At 37.0% G+C, this 20,529-nt stretch overlaps 1 protein-coding gene across 6 annotated transcripts in view; it reads left to right on the top strand.

The window, feature by feature from the left end:
* The window catches only part of COL14A1 (collagen type XIV alpha 1 chain), a 251,503-nt gene that overhangs the window by 9,715 nt on the left and 221,259 nt on the right, over positions 1-20,529 (top strand). For all 6 annotated transcript variants that reach the window (XM_082674497.1, XM_082674499.1, XM_082674500.1 and 3 more), the window contains exons 2-3: positions 8,220-8,345; positions 18,188-18,304. In XM_082674497.1, coding sequence (XP_082530623.1) covers positions 8,258-8,345; positions 18,188-18,304 — 205 coding nt within the window. In that variant the 5' untranslated portion in view covers positions 8,220-8,257. The remainder of the gene's footprint in view (positions 1-8,219; positions 8,346-18,187; positions 18,305-20,529) is intronic.

Here is a 20,529-nt window from a genome sequence, read left to right as displayed (position 1 = left end):
GGGATCGAACCTGGGCCCCCTGCATTGCGAGTGCGGAATCTTACCCACTGGACCACCAGAGAAGTCCTGATAAAGACTTCTTGAGTCTTTTCCTCCTTTAGTATCTACCCAAGTAGTAAATTCATTGATGATTATCATTCCCTTTTCCTTTGTGTCCTCTCAACCTGTTCCTAACATGTTACTAGTTAGAACTTTTTGAGAGCTTCCTGAGTTTCTAAGTACATTATTTACATTATCACAATCATCCTATAAGGCAGATGTTCACTGGCACATTTTGCTGATAAAGAAATCAAGTCATGGAGTGGTTAAACTAGTCAGTCAAGGACCCCTAGCAAATTATTGGCAGATCTGTCTTCCTAGCTCCCAGTTTTCTATTCATACCTCCAGCTCGTGCTAACTCTTTGTTCTATTTCATACTTATTGCATTTAGCTTGGCAATATATTTGCTTGCAGTCAACTGTGAGTGAGTTGACTGAAGGCAGGGATCATATAGTATGAAATTTTGTATCTCCCTTAGAGTAGAGAGCTTTGGTTACATAGTAGGGCTCTCATTAGTGATTGTTGGAATGAAGATTCTGATATTACAAATCACAGTCTCTCTCAGGGCCTGGTGTGCCAGTTGGCTGGCAACAATTTTGTTTAAGTTTATGGTTTTTTGTATGTCAGCACTGACTGAGTAGAACATTATCCAAGGTTTGGGTATATATGTGTGTAAGTCTGTGTGTGTATGTGTGTGTGTTTATATGAGTAGTTTACAAAAACTTTAGGATAAATATTTTAAGGGATTTTGATAAAACTGGCTTGCACAAGGGGCTTTGCTCCTTGTTAAATTTAATTGTATAAATGCAATTAAATAAAACAAACATATGAAGTAGAGGAAGGGTCAATTAGTCCTAATGGGGATAATTTTAAGTTACTGATTACATAATCTCGTGACAGTGTTCTGAGAAAACTTGTACTAAAGATTATCAACTTTCCTCAAATTGGGTTTATACCTTCTGAACTTAGAGCTAGATAGCCACTTCTAACATGATGTTTTTAAACCAAAAAAAAAAAAAAAAAATTAAGGCAGAGTTATTTGTTTTGTGCAAGGTTTTAGGCAAAGTTTCAACAAATTAGGCTTTGATATTTTGGTAAGTGTTAAAGTATCTCATGGCACTTTAATAGGAATTGGGATTTTTTCTTGCCTCTATTTTACTGTCCAAAAAAGAGACTTGGCAGAAAACCTTGGGAAAATGAAAATTCCAGTTCTCCCAATATGGTATTACTCATCCTAATTTAAAATAAACACACAAAAAAGGGAAGAATTTAAAGATAATCTAGGGCTACAGTTTTTTTTCCATATAAATAATACACAGTTTTCAAAAAAAGTTGCCAAGATTAGGGTAGCACTAATTCATCGGTGTATTTACTTATTTAAATTGTGTGAAATGCAGATTAACTTCTAATGTGGTGTGTTAAGTATTGCTTCAAAACACCTGGACACAGGAACTGCAGTGTTTTGATGAGAAAGAGAAAGACTATTGGACTGTGGCTTGTAAAAGGACTTGCTCTACTATGTTAACATAGTATCGTGTGATATCTGATAAAAGTCTCTGATCTTAAAGGGCATGCCAAAAAGACAAATTGTTTCCTTACCTCTCCCTCCCTTTGCCCTGTTCTGGATGAAACCTGTGGTTATGTTTGGGGAACAAAATCTTAGAAAGAATATTTCTTCTGAGTTGAGAGAGTGATTCTACTTCTGTGGTTTTCTTTGGGTATCACGGTCTTGATCATGATAGGGCTCACGCCTACTCCCCTCTCTTTGCAAATCCCCTGTATTCAAGCCTCTGTACACAAAAGAGCAAAAGAGTGATTTCACAGTCCTTTGGATAACCCACCTGATCTTGTTCTACTTGGCTGGGTGGGGTTAGAGTTCTCTAGATGCCTCAGGGCCTTTCCCCCTGTATTTTATCTAAATTCACTCTCCATTTGTCCCATTTCTTCTGTGCTCTGACACATAGTTGGTTTATTAATCTGTAATAAATTAATAATAAATTCATCCAGACTAAAATGCCGTATATATTACATATAAAATAGTCACTCAATGTGTTACCTATTCCATTGAATTTTAAGGGGCTTCTAGTATGTGAAAGTCTTAATTTAAGAAAATATTTTTTAGTAATTAGCATTTTGGAAGTATAGTAGGCTGGTTGGGGGAGATGCTTTTTGGATCCCTGAATACAAATGAATACATTCTTTAATTTTTTTTATAGGATCTTAACTTGATTATTTCTATGATTATCAAAGCATGTGGCTCTTCCTTTAATTGGCAATACAAAAGAATTGCACGCTAGACTGTCACTGGATATTATAAAAAGTGGTTGCCAAAAAAATTTTTTTATGAATGATTGCTTGAAGGAATATAATTAATTTATTCCTCTGGATATACTGTATCACTCTGGAATAAAACCAGAATAAGTTTAAGTGCGTGAATCATATTGAATCATATTGTTTTGAAGATTCATAGAATTCTGCTTTGCTACATTCACTGAAATAACTCTTGGGTTAAAAAGGAAATTAAAGTTTGTATGTTGCTGCCGAAGCATATTCAGAGAAAAATTATGGCCTCAAATAAAGACTATTACATTAATTAAGGATTAAATAAACAAAAAGAACAACAAAAATTAAAAACATAAGAGCAGGAGTTCCCTGGTAGTCCAGTGGGTAAGACTACACTCCCAATACAGGGGGCCCGAGTTCCATCCCTTGTTAGGGAACTAGATCCCACATGCATGACGCAACTGAGAGTCCACATGCTGCAGCTGTGAGCCTGCGTGTCACAACTAAAGGATCCCGCGTGCCACAACAAAGACCCGGCGCAGCCAAAATAAATAAATAAAATATTATAAAAGCAGAAAAGCAAAGATAAATACAGAACTAAATAAATTAGAAATCAAAAAATAATATCGGCAAATAAAAAAAACCTATTCTCAAAAAATTACAATCTGGACAAATATATATATAGCTTATCTATTTTGGAGAGAAAAGAGAAAGTCAGAAACACATCACTTTAATACTGATAATGGAGCTATAACAAGAAAAGATAGGTTGTAATTTGAGAGATCACACAACTCTGTGCTATTCAATCTGAAAATCAAAATTAAAAGAATAACTTTAAGGGAAAATATCCAAACTAGAACCAAGAAGTAAAAAAGCTAAATAGGTTTATGAATAAGACAAAATATATTTTTAAAGCTGTGTAGGAATTAGCTTCAGAAAGGGAATAGGCCCATATGATTTTCTCACTCAAATTATTCATAGGCTTTCATAGAGTAGATCTTTCTCATGCTACTTAAACTATTACGGGGCTTCCCTGGTGGCGCAGTGGTTGAGAGTCCGCCTGCCGATGCAGGGGACACGGGTTCGTGCCCCGGTCCGGGAAGATCCCACATGCTGTGGAGCGCCTGGGCCCGTGAGCCATGGCCGCTGAGCCTTCGCATCTGGAGCCTGTGCTCCGCAACGGGAGAGGCCACAGCAGTGAGAGGCCCGCGTACCACAAAAAAACCAAAAAAAACCAAAAAAACCCAAAACAAAACAAAACAAAACAAAACTATTACGGCACAATGAAAAAATGGAAACCTTTCTAACTTTTTTTTATGAAGCTAGAATAATCTTGACACCAAACCTTTTAAGAAAAGAAAACTCTTAGTCAATTTTGGTTATTAACATAGATCCAAAAAAGCAGCTATACAAAGTCGACATGATATAAAAACAATAATATGCAGAAACAACAAAGATCAGTTAGCCCGGGAGGAGGGTGCCCTGAGGAGTCTTTAGACTCTGGAAGATGTCTGATTGGCAGATGTTAAAGGGATTCTTTGGTAATCCAATGCGTCCATGAGCTGCACAGACTCAGTCCAGGACTGCAAGAATTCAAGCCTGGGAGCACTCTGCAGAAGGCTTACGTTGCAGACTGAAGGTGGACATAACCTTGGAATCCCTCAGACATTACATTGCTCAGCTCTTGCCTCAGAGAGATCTGGCTCTCATCTCTGAAGACTTCAATATTGTCTCAGTGTTACAGGAACTTTGGAAAAGCAAGCAGCAGCAAAGGGTTGCACTCCCAAGTGAAGCTGCAGTGGTCTACAGGTCCATGTCATCCCTTAGACCTTCCTTTGTGAGTAATGTGACCCTCCCAGGGGGACACTGTTTTGGCAATTTTCAGTGCTGCTTAGGTAGAGCTGAGGCCTGATGGGATGCCTCTGAAGTTGTCCCAGTCAACTCCTTCTTCAGTGAGCTGCCCTTCAGAAGGATCACACCAAAGAATTCTTTATGGAAAGCATTCAGGAAACAGTTGCGGCATCAGAGGCACACCAGATGCGCCGATGACTCCAGCATCTGCATCAAAGCCTGTGACTCCATGTTAGTTAAACACTGGGACGACCATGTTTATTTCAAGAGCTGATGACCATTTTCCAACTATTGCACTGGAAAGGAAGCCGAAAAGCCCTTTGTGAAACAAAGCATTCCTGACAGGAAGTCATCTTCTATTTCCAGTATTCCCTGGATGAAAGATGAACAGCCATATGGTCTGGACTGGATCATGAAGGAGCAAGGGTCCTTGAAAAAGGAATCCTCTCTCAAGAGCAATGAACGGCCTTGGGGGAGTTATAAGAAGCCAAGAAAGCAGGATAACTATGATTTTGCATAGAAAAGAAAGAAATCACTATCTTAGCCTTGACTGAGATCTACAGTGGCCGTCACATTTCCTCACCCAGAGATGGTCAGGCTGAGCCTCAGAGCCCTGTGTGGCATTGCTAGCAAGGCCGGGCCCCAGGTGCCCCCAAGGATGGCAGAGACCAGATCCTAACATGTGGAAGCTCACTGAAGTAGGTCATCAGATGTTTTAGCATCTATAGCTGCTACCTGAAGGCTGCACGAATCCTCCTACTGCTACTAAAATCCTCCTGTTTTATTCACAGAATCTGAGAATAGTAGGACTCACTCTTATAGGACCCAGTACTCACTCAGTTCAGTTTTCTAATTAAACTCTTCAAACTATAAGGATGGAAGCAGGATTGTTTGAAAAATATTTCCCAAGACTGGCTCCAGCCTTAAGTCTGGCTGACATGTGCGTCACTAGATTACATATGTTGTTTCAAAGAATGTGCCAGTGTAGCATCTCTCAAAGAACAGCAGCCAGGATTGGGAAGAAGTAACATGATAGCAATTTTAAAAATACTTGGATTAAATAAGAAATATTGATTGCTTTAAAAAACATGCAAGGGTCAGAGTCTCCTCCCAAGCTTTGGAAACTAAAAGATAGCTCCACTAGATATAATCCAAAGCTACAGAAGGGGTTTTATCTGGGTCTATCAAAGTTCTCGAAGAGGTAATAGTATGAAAATACTAGATAAACTTAATGTGGCATACAATAGCACTGTAATAATAATTTTTTACCATACTCTTCCATTTGGGGATAAATGTCACCTAGAATAGTACTCACTCTTGTTTCTCGAGAAGAATTAATATCCAATTTTTGAGTCCTGCAATCAATTATATTCATTTTTAATTTGCAAATAGGTAACTTGAATTCATTTACTTTTATTTTCTGCCACCACAGACATATATCTATAACAGAGAAAATCATAGGTATTTTAAAGTTTAAAACATTTGAAAAATCATTAGCATTTAACAAAGAGTGCTTGCCTTTGGTTAGTCCCTTAGGAGTTAGAGAGAAGGACTCTTTTGCTCTATTACTGTCTTTGTTATTTCAAACAATTCTGCTTCCATCCTTTCAGTTTGAAGAGTTTAATTAGACCATAAGCAACCAATAGCTCAAATGTTACAGAATCTTCTTGAAAGAAAGAATATGACTCTGTCATCTATTTGAAAGTGGCTTGGCTGAAAACTAAAACCATTATAATTACATTAAAGTTAAAAAAAAACCCACAGTAATTTTCATGAACAGGCAGGATTTATTTCTGTGTTTCAAGGATACATTAATACTAGACACTACCAAAGTAATGAATTACACTAAGAGGTATAGATGAAAAACGTGAACATCTCCATAGATGAAACAGCAAAAAGCCAAGATTCAGCATTCATTCCTGGTTGAAAAAAAATACCCAGTAAAAAGTCAAGAATTTATTTTTTAACAGAAAGAGACAATATATCTCAATCTAACTACTAGCAATATACTTAGTGATGAAATATTTGAGGCATTCCTTGTAAAATAATTGTTTTAAAACTCCTGGCCTATATAATTAAACACACACACACACACACACACACGGTGGTTGCAATTGTCAACCTGGAAAATGCAAGAGATTAAATTGAAAAAATATAGAGTAAGAGTTCAAAATGGTGGTCTACTATAAAATAAATAGATAAAAATCACTATCTTTTCTATATTAAAAAATAATCCAGGTTTCCATTCACAACTGGAATTAAAAAATTAAGATAACTAGAAATATACCTTGAGATGGAAAAAGTGATTTTACCCATGACATTGAATCAGAAACCATAAAGAAAAAGATCAAATCAGATGCCTTGATTAAAAAAAAAATCTTGACCCAATAAAACAAAATTGAAAGGTCAAAAACAAACTTGAAAAATACTGCAGTATATATGTTAAAATTAATAATATATAAAGAGTTCTTACAAATCAATGAGAAAATGGGTGAAATATATGAACAGGTATTTTATAAAAAGTATAAGTAGCTAACAAACACAAAATGTTACGTTTTACTGATTATAAAAAAAAATTAAGATGATATTGTGATAATCACATTTTACCTATCAAATCAGGATATGTTGAAAGCAATGAACCCCTGTGATGATGGAAGTGATGTGATTTGGTACTCATATAAGATGCTGATAGAAGTGGAAATCAGTATAAGGCATTATGTACCTACGTTTTAAAAACCTTTAAAAAACACATCTTGTTTTACCCAACAGTTCTACAATTGGGAGTTTAGCCAAAGAAATCAATAGTCATGTATTCAAAGAGGTGTGAATAAGGGTAGTCATTCCAGTGTTACATGTATTAGGGAAATTTAGAAACAATCTACATTTACAAATAAAGCTAGATAATAAATAAGTTATGATATTGTCATGCATATTGTAACAGGACATTTATGTCATCAGCAAATATTTGCACATACTCTTTGCTGTGCTTTCTTGTATTTTCTAATTTTCTATGATTAAACTCATTATTTTTGTAATCAGAATGAGAAAAGATATTTTAAAGTGAAAAGAAAGTGATATGAAATGTGATACTTTAGAAGCATTTTCCTAAGATGCTTCTACCATGTTTGATTGTCTGTGTGGGCTGAAATCCTGGATCCTGAACTCACTATCTATGTGACTTGGGAAAACTCTCTCTGCCTTATTTTCCTTATCTGTAAATCAATATTATAATCATACCTACTTCAAAAAATGCCCTGGATAGAAGAAAACTTTTGAGATGACTTAATTTCTGAGGTAAGGACTCAGAATTTCTCCTCTGTAATGGCTTGCAATAGAATTGTAGTCAAGCACTTGTAGACTGGCCTTTAAAATTAACCCCAAACATTCACACTTTTCGCCCCCTCCTTCTTTCCCTCCCTCCTTCCTACCCTCCCTCCTTCCTTCTTTTCCTTCCTTAATTTTCCCCTTTTTCATTTCTTTCATCTTTTCTTGGAGCTTTTCTTTTATTGATATTCTAATGAAAAGGATGATCTTAGAAGAGTTTTAGATTCACACATATGGAGAAAAAAATTATAAGCAAAGATGAAAAGATTAAGCGTTATTCAGCCCAATGAAGTGAAAGCTCAGTGATGATTTAATAATCGCACAAAGTGGTTTTTCAAATGCTCCTTGATCACTAGAAGAATTGTCCTGTATATCTATACTTATGACTGGCAAGGGAGTTGTAACTGTCTGATTATAATGCTCATTTCAGGCCAACTTTTGGAATTTATCCATCTGGGAAATTCATTGTGCTGTTTTTGCCTTACAAAAGAGTCACAGAGTACCTTCTGAACTTCTCGCCCAAATATTTCTAATAATTCTCTTCATTTACAGCATCTTCTCAAAAATCTTTCTTTTATCAGTGTACGTTTTAGAGTGAAATATACAATGCCCTAAGGAATGAGTTACTTCCTGACAATACTAATACATGTTGGCTTGTTTGTCTTAGACGACTGCATATAATTTAAGTCTTCTCAAAATACCTCTGTGTTCTCTGTTTCTAGGACTGCTGTTACATCCCATGTGAAAAGCAGGAAATAAAATGAAGATTTTTCAGTGCAAGATGCAGCATTGGCTGTTTCCAGCTTTTTTGGCAATTACTTATTTTTGCACCAATGTCCAGGGTCAAGGTAATGGAAAAGTTGAATATAATCATTAGGGTCTGGGAGTCTGGCCATTTTGGTTCTGATTATCATTTTTTATTTTATTTACCTTAAGAGTGCTTCACTGGTTCAGCTGTGATTTTAGGCAGGGTCATATGTTGGCTTTTAGTCAGTTTCACTAACTGTTTACATTGTAGAAATGTGCCACAACTTTGATGAAGGTTACGACCTCACCAGTGACTGAGCATATTAATTTTGTGGCAGCTGGTTAAACAGCTAATTTTTTTTTTTTTTTTTTTTTTTTTTTGCGGTACACGGGCCTCTCACTGTTGTGGCCTCTCCCGCGGCGGAGCACAGGCTCCGGACGCGCAGGCTCAGCGGCCATGGCTCACGGGCCCAGCCGCTCCGCGGCATGTGGGATCTTCCCAGACCGGGGCACGAACCCATGTCCCCTGCATCGGCAGGGGGACTCTCAACCACTGCGCCACCAGGGAAGCCCAAACAGCTCATTTTTAATGTGCTTCTGAATATGTCATACAAATTTAATCAGCAAAGTCAAATTTGCAAAATCAATTCTGTTAATAAGGGGCTATAAGGTGTGTATATATGTATCTCGATCATGCCTTGTCTCTTTAAAAGACTGTCAACAAAATATTTCTGCCACTTCATACCTGGGTGACAGGAAGTGGGCATCCTGGGAAGCATTGAGTGGAAAAGTATAAGAAGCAGAATGGAGGCTTCAGTCTGGTCAGTTCTCAGGGCCAACTGATTCTGTCTGCACCCCAGGTGTCTTGACATCGCAAGGAGGGCAAAGAAGTTAACAACATTCAGGATTCCTAGGTTAAAGATTAGAAATCTTTGTAGCATCTTCTACCCAGGCTTTTTTCTTTAAATATGGTCTGAGTTTATAGCCCACAACATCTTTTCAGTCAATAGGCCAACCTTCTGACCCTCCAGGAGAAGTAATGAAAATAACATTGACCATGCCCAGATACCACAGGTCATGCCCAGACAACACGGACGGCGCTTTAGAACCCATAGCGGCATTGGCTTCAACTGAACTACTCGAGGAAATAAAGTGTGTAGCAAGGGCAACAACGAAATCCATCAATATTCAACTTTTTTTAAAAAACAATTTACAAATGGTTTATATGACTACAGTCCCATTACAACCACTAGCAAAAAACAATGCCACCATTTTCTTTTATCAGTGGACCCCATCTGTTGCCTAGATATGCGTAAATATTCTATAATCATTAAAAGAAAATCTTGGTTAGACACAAAGTTTGTATTTCCTTTAGGTTTTTGCCTTTAGGGGAAAAACACGGAAAAGAAGATATGTTACTTAAGAAAGAAACAGGCCTGAGGTCACAGGTTTGAACTTCAAAGTTAGCTCCTTTTTCCCTGTATGGAAGGCACTGGGACTTGTGCCAAAGCAAAGGCAGCAAGATTGACAGAAACACTGTAAGTGCAGTGGAGAAATAATTGTTCTTATCTCATGGAACAAAAGTGTCTGTATATTTAATACCAGAACCATGATTTTTCTTTTTGCAAGCACAAAGGAGGTGCTTCAATACATATACTTAACTCTGTAATAAATATAAATGCTTGTATGAACTTGACTCAAAAGTTAATTGTGTCAGTTAAAATCTTTAAAGACAAAAATTAAGTGTAAAGCTTGATTTCTAGCACACATCAAGAACCCAGAGCGAGCCAACGAACTCATCTTTTGTGTAGTGAAGTCAGGCTTCCTATGTGGGTTACGGCCGATTACAACATTTGTGAATATATAAACATCCCAAATGGGGATTTCGCAAGAAGACCAAGGAGGGTCCAGTTGTTACCTTCTTCGACTGCAGGGTTAGCCTTGTTACTGAAAGTACAGGGGTATTTTTATTTTGTTGTGCTGTATTTTTTGAGAGGGAAGATTGTCTTTAAACTCAAAGAATTTAAAGGATCATGAGAGATTACTACAAGCAACTATATGCTAATAAAATGGACAACCTGGAAGAAATGGACAAATTCTTAAAAAGCACAACCTTCCAAGACTGAACCAGGAAGAAATAGAAAATATAAACAGACCAATCACAAGCACTGAAATTGAGACTGTGATTAAAAATCTCCAACAAACAAAATCCCAGGACCAGATGACTTCACAGGCGAATTCTATCAAACTTTTAGAGAAGAGCTAACACCTATCATTCTCAAACACCTATCCTTCTCTCCTTCTCTCACTCCCAAACTCATTCTATGAGGCCATCATTGTGCTGATACCAAAACCAGACAAAGATGCCACAAAAAAAGAAAACTACAGGCCAATATCACTGATGAACATAGATGCAAAAATACTCAACAAAATACTAGCAAACAGAATCCAACAGCACATGAAAAGGATCATACACCATGATCAAGTGGAGTCTATCCCAGGAATGCAAGGATTCTTCAATATACGCAAATCAATCAATGTGATACACCATACTAACAAACTGAAGGATAAAAACCATAAGATCATCTCAATAGATACAGAAAAAGTTTTTGACAAAATTCAACACCCATTTATGATAAAAACCCTCTAGAAAGTGGACATAGAGGGAACTTACCTCAACATAATAAAGGCCATATATGACAAACCCACAGCCAACATCGTTCTCAGTGGTGAAAAACTGAAACCATTTCCACTAAGATCAGGAAAAAGACAAGGTTGCCCACTCTCACCACTATTCTTCAACATAGTTTTGGAAGTTTTAGCCACAGCAATCAGAGAAGAAAAAGAAATAAAAGGAATCCAAATTGGAAAAGAAGAAGTAAAATTGTCACTGTTTGCAGATGACATGATACTATATATAGAGAATCCTAAAGATGCATCAGAAAACTACTAGAGCTAATCAATGAATTTGGTAAAGTAGCAGGATACAAAAGTAAGGCACAGAAATCTCTTGCATTCCTGTACACTAATGATGAAAAATCTGAAAGAGAAATTAAGGAAACACTCCCATTACCATTGCAACAAAAAGAATAAAGTACCTAGGAATAAACCAACCTAAGGAGACAAAGACCTGCATTCAGAAAACTATAAGACACTGATTAAAGAAATTAAAGATGATACAAACAGATGGACAGATATACCATGTTCTTGGATTGGAAGAATCAACATTGTGAAAATGACTATACCACCCAAAGCAATCTACAGATTCCATGCAATCCCTATCAAACTACCAATGGCATTTTTCACAGAACTAGAGCAAAAAATTTCACAATTTCTATGGAAGAACAAAAGACCCCAAATAGCAAAAGCAATCTTGAGAAAGAGAAATGGAGCTGTAGGAATCAGGTTCCCTAACTTCAGACTATACTACAAAGCTACATTAATCAAGACAGTATGGTACTGGCACAAAAGCAGAAATATAGATCAGTGGAACAGGAGAGAAAGCATAGAGATAAACCCACGTGCATATGGTCACCTTATCTTTGATAAAGGAGGCAAGAATATACAATGGAGAAAAGACAGCCTCTTCAGTAAGTGGTACTGGGAAAACTGGACAGCTACATGTAAAAGAATGAAATTAGAACACTCACTAAAACCATACACAAAAATAAACTTAAAATGGATTAAGGACCTAAATGTAAGGCCAGATGCTATAAAGCTGTTAGAAGAAAACAGGCCGAACACTCTATGACGTAAATCACAGCAAGATCCTTTTTAACCCACCTCTTAGAGAAATGGAAATAAAAACAAACAAATGGGACCTAATGAAACTTAAAAGCTTTTGCACAACAAAGGAAACTATAAACAAGACAAATAGACAACCCTCAGAATGGGAGAAAATATTTGCAAATGAAGGAACTGGCAAAGGATTAATCTCCAAAATTTACAAGCAGCTCATGCAGCTCAGTATCAGAAAAACAAACAACCCAATCTAAAAATGGGCAGAAGACCTAAATAGACATTTCTCCAAAGAAGATATACAGATTGCCAACAAACACATGAAAGGATGCTCAACATCACTAATCATTAGAGAAATGCAAATCAAAACTACAATGAGGTATCACCTCACACTAGTCAGAATGGCCATCATCAAAAAATCTACAAACTATAAATGCTGGAGAGGGTGTGGAGAAAGGGGAACCCTCTTGCCCTGTTGGGGGGGAATGTAAATTGATACAGCCACTATGGAGAACAGTATGGAGGTTCCTCAAAAAACTAAAAATAGAACTACTATACTACCCAGCCATCCGACTAGCGGACATATATCTTGAGAAGACCATAATTCAAAAAGAGTCACATACCACAATGTTCACTGCAGCTTTATTTACAGTAGCCAGGACATGGAAGCAATCTAAGTGTCTATTGACAGATGAATGGATAAGGAAGATGTGGCACATATATACAATGGAATATTACTCAGCCATAAAAAGAAACAAAATTGAGTTATTTGTAGTGAGGTGGATGGACCTAGAGTCTGTCATACAGAGTGAAGTAAGTCAGAAAGAGAAAAACAAATACCATGTGCTAACACATATATACGGAATCTTAAAAAAAAAAAAAAAAAAAAAGGTTCTGAGGAACCTAGGGGCAGGACAGGAATAAAGAAGCAGACATAGAGAATGGACTTGAGGACACAGGGAGGGGGAAGGGTAAGCTGGGACGAAGTGAGAGAGTGGCATGGACATATATACACTACCAAATGTAAAATAGATCACTAGTGGGAAGCAGCCGCATAGCACAGGGAGATCAGCTTGGTGCGTTGTGTCCACCTAGAGGGGTGGTCTAGGCAGGGCGGGAGAGAGACGCAAGAGGGAAGAGATATGGGGATGTATGTATAGGTATAGCTGATTCACTTTGTTATACAGCAGAAACTAACACACCATTGTAAAGCAATTATACTCCAATAAAGATGTTAAAAAAATAAAATAAAATTTAAAAAACTCAGAGAGTTTCACTGCAATCATTCTCATAGAAATCAAATCTTGTAGGCAGAAAAGGAATGTTTATGTCTTCTGTCAAAGACTCATTGTTATCAGGTACTTAGGAAATTTTATTAATACGAATATGTATTAAAGGACTAATTTTCTGACCTCCCTTCCTTCCTTCCTTTCTTTCACTTCAGTTCAACTCACCTCATCTGAAATCTTTCTAATGGAATACTCTCGTTAATTTTTGAAACACTACTTTTTACAAAGGAACACTGAAATGAAGATCTTCTGTTCTTCCCTACTCATGATCACCTCCCTTCTCACTTTTCTTTTTTTTATATAAATTTATTTATTTATTGGCTGAGTTGTGTCTTTGTTGCTGCGCACGGGCTTTCTGTAATTGCGGCGAGCAGGGGCTACCCTTCGTTGCAGTGTGTGGGCTTCTCATTGTGGTGGCTTCTCTTGTTGCAGAGCACGGGCTCTAGGCACGCGGGCTTCAGTAGTTGTGGCTCATGGGCTCTAGAGTGCCGGCTCCGTAGTTGTGGTGCATGGTCTTAGTTGCTCTGTGGCATGTGGGATCTCCTGGACCCAGAGCTCGAACCCCTGTCCCCTGCATTGGCAGGCAGATTCTTAACCACTGCACCACCAGGGAAGTCTCCCTCTTGCTTCTCTAACAGTCTCTTGGTTTTCGTCCAAGGAACAACACTCCCTCCACCACCACACAGAGCCTTGGCTGCTGTATCCACCAGACTTCCTCTCTGGGCTAAGGGGTGAGAAAATGACTCAAACCAGTCAGGCCAACTCTCCCAAGAATCTGAAACTTGTGTCCAGTGATGGAAGGATGGAAAATAGCTCCAGTCATTTCATTCCAAAGACATGCCCTAAGAAAAAAATGGTCACTAGTTCCTAGAAACTGTATCCAGAGTGTTCCCAGATTCCTATACTTTCAAATCCTATTTAACTTTTACTATAATTATATGACCTACTTCATTATCTACCAGTAAATACATTTTTTGCTTAAATTGGCCAGAGAAAGTTTCTTTTATTTGCAACCAAAAATCTCTGACTGATAGAAATGGAGCAGTATGGGCACTGAGAGTGTTTTCCCCTTCAAAACATAGTTTAGGGTGCTGTACTGGTGGAATAAACTATTATATTTATTAAGCAAAAAACCTTTAAACAGCAGAGAAGTATTTGTATTATATTTCCAAGTGGTCTTAAAAACCACAAACAAATAACAGAAGACCTTAACTTTTTATCTCAGTCATTTTTTAATTAAATGTATTGGTAAATGTATTAAAAGTATTGTTTTAGAAATAGGAGAAGTTAAAATTTGAGGGAAATTTACTCTGGAATATGCTAGAGAGTTCTCTTTATCTTGCTTAGAATCTAAAATGTTATAATCTCATGATCTATTACAAAGAGGGTGAAAACAGTAGTAAAGAAAATATTCTCAAACTTCCAAATATATTTGACTACTAATAACAGCAAAAAGTATGGGTAAATGTGTTAACACAGAGGTCTCTATAAAGTGAAATCTAGCCCCTATGCAAAGTCTCAAATGTATATGCTTTGAAGTTTTTAAGTGACAGCTACTTTATCTTTAGTGTTTCCTTTTTGTAACCATCCAAAACAAACACTGCTAGAACCAAGTATAGATTTACTGCGAAGTTCTGAGACAGTATTGGTGCCATCATTCTGTCATGCTATACATATTTTTTCCCTACAACCAACACACCATTATATTCTCTGTGTTCCAATTCATTTAATAACTTGTCTTGAAAAGAAAATACTGGAATAATCCAGATATAAACAGTTATTTGGGTCAGTGGAGGTTCACATTCTCTGTAGAGGGAAAGTTAAGAATTACATGGAGAGACTAAGAGGTAAAGTGCATTAGGTTGATAAGGAGGAGAGAGTTAGTTTCCTGTATACCTTTTAATACTGACTGTATTAGTTCTCTATTGCTGCTGTAACAAATTATAACAAAGCCAGTGCTTAAAACAAGAGAGAATTTTTCTTCCCAACTGATCCCTGTGTGTTGCAGGAAGTAGTTGGAAGTATGGTCATTAACTCCAACTGTTTTAAAACTATTTGACCATGCAAAGAGTCAAGTTCCATTCCTTTTCAAACAAGTGAGCCTCACTTTGAAGGGCGTGCTGTTTCTTGCATCTGACTTTTCTACAGCCTTAAATTCCAAACATTAGACATTAGCACTCCTTAAACACTTTATCACATTTAGACTTCCTTGCTCTACTGATGAATGACTCTTTCAGCACCAACACTGCCATTTTTTCAGGATTACCATGTTTATCTAGTAATGTCACTTTGCACACTTTATATATATTGTGCACTTATTTCAGAGGTTAGCATACTGTTTCTGCAAAAGGCCAGATAATAAATATTCCAGGCATTGTGGGCTATACGGTATCTATCACAACTACTCAACTTTGCCATTGCAGTGTGAAATAAGCCACAGACAATATGTAAACAAATCAGCATGGCTGTGTTCCAATAAAACTTTATTTATAAAAGCAGGCAATGGGCCAGATTTGGCCCATGAGTGGTAGTTTGCCAACCCCTGACATACTTTATAAGATAGCAGAAATCAAAAATAAAAGTGCAGATCCCAGACTTCCCTGGTGACCTACTGGTTAGGATTCTGGGCTTTCACTGCAGTGGCCTGGGTTCAATCCCTGGCCTGGGAAGATCCCACAAGCTGTGAAGTGTGGCCAAAAACAAGAAAAAAAAATGCAGATCCCAGTAATACAAATAGTAGATTTCAAAAACTAAGTTCAATTAAAACAAAGCTAGAAATCATTAGAAATGCTTAAAAATACACACCAGGGGGGCTTCCCTGGTGGCGCAGTGGTTGAGAGTCCGCCTGCCGATGCAGGGGACACGGGTTCGTGCCCCGGTCCAGGAAGATCCCACGTGCTGCGGAGCGGCTGGGCCCGTGAGCCATGGCTGCTGAGCCTGCGTGCCCGGAGCCTGTGCTCGGCAACGGGAGAGGCCACAACAGTGAGAGACCCGTGTACCGAAAAAAAAACCAAAACCCAAAAAAAAAACACACACCAGAAGCCTCTGTCAGGCCTTTAGTAACCTTTATACTGTGTACTCAGTTTTTAAAAAAAGGAGCAAAAATGAGGACCTTGCGATAAGCTTGGTCGAGGATGTCTACCAGCCCACTGGCAAGATTTGGCTCAGAAACTGGATGTGTTGTTTAACATTTAAAAACTTTTATTTTTAATTTTCTTCCATAAGTAATAAGAATCTATCTATAAATACATTTTTCTCCCCAAGTTCCAGTCGAAGCCAAACAGTAATAGTTCCTCTGTTCATCCAAATGTTAGGTTTAGCCAACTTCCTTTTCTAGTTCAACATAACAGTTCTTATGATAAATCCATATTTTCCCATAAGCCAGAGAAATGTAGACTTTTTCATTCAAGTCATATTGAGAATGGGAAGCTTGTGTTTTTGTTTTGTGTGACTAACATCCTCTGCTAAGAGGTAGTAAATGGCAAGTAGAGAGAGAATACTACTCTTAAGATTGTGTCCTTCAGTTCTCGCTGATTTCAGATGAGTGGAGAGTTTGTAGTGTTAAATTACTCATTCTTCTAGCTAAGTGAAGGGTGACTTCTTAATATAAATCTTCTCCCGAAGAAACAGAGCATTTTGTTTGAGGTCAGAGAGTGTCATGCACCAGTATGTGAACTTGGATGAATCTCTTAGCTTCTCCTTGTATCCCTTATATATAAAATTGGGATAGCAATGTATTTTTGTGAACATTAAATAAGCTTTTGAGATCATCCATTAGATGAAGTAAAAGAGGAGGGGAACAAACATTTATTGGCCACCTATTATAATGCGTTATATCCGTTACCTTTAACATTTTCACTTATCCTGTGCAGAAAGTATTGCTGTCACCTTTTCTAAAGATAAGGCGTTGGAAGAAACAATCTCTTGCTCAAGCTTATTCATCTAATAAGTGACAGAACTGGGAATCAAACTAATGTCCAAACCCCGTATTATGCTATATACCTATTAAGAAGAATGTTTGTTTCCTTCCCCAGACTCTGTGTCCTAAAGTGGGAAAGAAAGGCCAGGCATAAAAGTGGGTAATAAGTGCTAACTTTTCTGTTAAGCATTAAATTTTCTTTTGTGGCAAACTAATTTATATATTATATAGTAAAAATCTTCTTACGAAAATATTTCTTTAGAAATTCTGGAGCACTGCTGTAGAGTTCCAAAGATATGTTTTGAAGTTTGAATGACTTACACAAAAAGTAATATAGACCGACCTATTTTGTGAACTATCGGGAAAGATTAAATATGCTGGGATGATTCATGACCATGTGCTGTGTGTCTTTCTGAAAGGTATAAATCAGCTACACGTGAAGAATGAATTCAAGTTTATAAAGCAATTATCTTTTATTATTATTATTTTTTTTTATTTTGGTCCTTTACAATCTCTTTCTCAAAATGTTTTTAAATGAAGATCTTATTACTATAATATGTCTGTAATGACCTTAAATTATCATATCATAAAAAGTACTCAATTAATAAAGTGAAAAACCTAAAGGCATAAAACAGATCCCACTAGAGTAGATTACAAAAGCTTTTGTATTCCAAGTACAAAAATTCATCCTTATAACATAATAAAAACATTTTACAAGGTTGGCTTCAATTATTAAGCTGGACTAAGGTATTAAATTCTAACCCTAAGTCATAGTTGTTTGTCACAAGATCAGTACTACTTGGCAAATGCTTATCTCCTGAGTAAGAAACAAATGCTTTTGAGTTTGTGTTATTTTGCAAACTGATCAACTCACTAATGCAGTTGTAGAAAGAACATGAAGTCTTGCATATTCTGATTACAGTAATTTGGCTTTTCAACTTAACAGTGGAAGTTTAAAAGTTTCAAAATTAAAAAAAATTTTGTTTTTCCTTTTCAGTGGCTCCACCCACAAGGTTAAGATATAATGTATTATCTCATGATAGTATCCAGATTTCATGGAAGGCTCCGAGAGGGAAATTTGGTGGATACAAACTTCTTGTGACTCCAGCTTCAGGTAAAAACACTCAACTGTATTTTTTAGAGTATTAGAAATTTTTTGCACACAGGGACCTAAAAATGTATTGTGCTAAGTGCTGCTTTAAGCTCATTTGAAGGATTTTGGTTTTATTTAAGCTTTGGAGCTTGAAATCTTACCCTCTACTCAAGAAAATAGTGTTCCCCAAATTTAAAGAATAACTATTGGACTCCCCATAATTTTCCTCAGGCAAAATTTTCAGACTATCAAGAATCCTCACTACCTCTGTTTCAACATGTATCAGTTCTTTTGGTCTATTGACAATTAAAAATTACCTCCAAAGTTTTAGCCTAGCCACAGCAATCAGAGAAGAAAAAGAAATAAAAGGAATCCAAATTGGGAAACAAGAAGTAAAGCTGTCACTGTTTGCAGATGACATGATACTATACATAGAGAATCGTAAAGATGCTACCAGAAAACTACTAGAGCTAATCAATGAATTTGGTGAAGTAGCAGCATACAAAAGTAATGCACAGAAATCTCTTGCATTCCTAGACACTCACTAATGATGAAATATCTGAAAGAGAAATTAAGGAAACACTCCCATTTACCACTGCAACAAAAAGAATAAAATACCTAGGAATAAACCTACCTAAGGAGACAAAAGACCTGTATGCAAAAATTATAAGACACTGATGAAAGAAACTAAATGTGATACAAACAGATGGACAGATATACCATGTTTCTGGATTGGAAGAATCAACATTGTGAAAATGACTCTACTACCCAAAGCAATCTACAGATTCAATTCAATCGCTGTCAAATTACCAATGGCATGTTTTACAGAACTAGAACAAAAAATCTTAAAGTTTGTATGGAGATACAAAAGACCCTGAATAGCCAAAGCAGTCTTTTTTTTTTTTTTTTAAACATCTTTATTGGAATATCATTGCTTTACAATGGTGTGTTAGTTTCTGCTTTATAACAAAGTGAATCAGTTATACATATACATATGTTCCCATATCTCTTCCCTCTTGTGTCTGCCTCCCTGCCCCCCTCCCTGTCCCACCCCTCTAGGTGGTCACAAAGCACCGAGCTGATCTCCCTGTGCTATGCGGCTGCTTCCCACAAGCTATCTATTTTATATTTGGTAGTGTATATATGTCCATGCCACTCTCTCACTTTGTCACAGCTTACCCTTCACCTGCCCCATATACTCCAGTCCCTTCTCCAGTAGGTCTGTGCTTTATTCTCGTCTTGCCCCTAGGTTCTTCATGACCTTTTTTATTTTTTCTTAGATTCCATATATATGTGTTAGCATACGGTATTTGTTTTTCTCTTTCTGACGTACTTCACTCTGTATGACAGACTCTAGGTCCATCCACCTCACTACAAATAACTCAATTTCGTTTCTTTTTATGGCTGAGTAATATTTCATTGTATATATGTGCCACATCTTCTTTATACATTCATCTGTTGATGGACTCTTAGGTTGCTTCCATGTCCTGGCTATTGTAAGTAGAACTGCAGTGAACACTGTGGTACATGACTCTTTTTGAACTATGGTTTTCTCAGGGTATATGCCCAGTAGTGGGATTGCTGGGTTGTATGGTAGTTCTATTTTTAGTTTTTCAAGGAACCTCCATACTGTTCTCCATAGTGGCTGTATCAATTTACATTCCCACCAAAAGTGCAAGAGTGTTCCCTTTTCTCCACACCCTCTCCAACATTTATTGTTTATAGATTTTTTGATAATGGCCATTCTGACTGGTGTGAGATGATATCTCATTGTAGTTTTGATTTGCATTTCTCTAATGATTAATGATGTTGAGCATCCTTTCATGTGTTTGTTGGCAATCTGTATATCTTCTTTGGAGAAATGTCTATTTAGGTCTTCTGCCCATTTTTGGATTGGGTTGTTTGTTGTTTTGATATTGAGCTGCTTGTAAATATTGGAGATTAATCCTTTGTCAGTTGCTTCATTTGGAAATATTTTCTCCCATTTTGAGGGTTGTCTTTTGGTCTTGTTTATGGTTTCCTTTGCTGTGCAAAAGCTTTTAAGTTTCATTAGGTCCCATTTGTTTATTTTTGTTTGTATTTCCATTTCTCCAGGAGGTGGGTCAAAAAGGATCTTGCTATGATTTATGTCATAGAGTGTTCTGCCTATGTTTTCCTCTAAGAGTTTGATAGTGTCTGGCCTTACATTTAGGTCTTTAATCCATTTTAAGTTTATTTTTTGTGTATGGTGTCAGGGAGTGTTCTAA

The sequence above is a fragment of the Grampus griseus genome (genome assembly GCF_964374135.1).
Source record: "Grampus griseus genome assembly, chromosome: 17".
Taxonomy (NCBI): Eukaryota; Metazoa; Chordata; class Mammalia; order Artiodactyla; family Delphinidae; genus Grampus; species Grampus griseus.
Note: the sequence above shows the minus strand (reverse complement) of the source record. Positions and strands in the feature narration are given on the sequence as shown.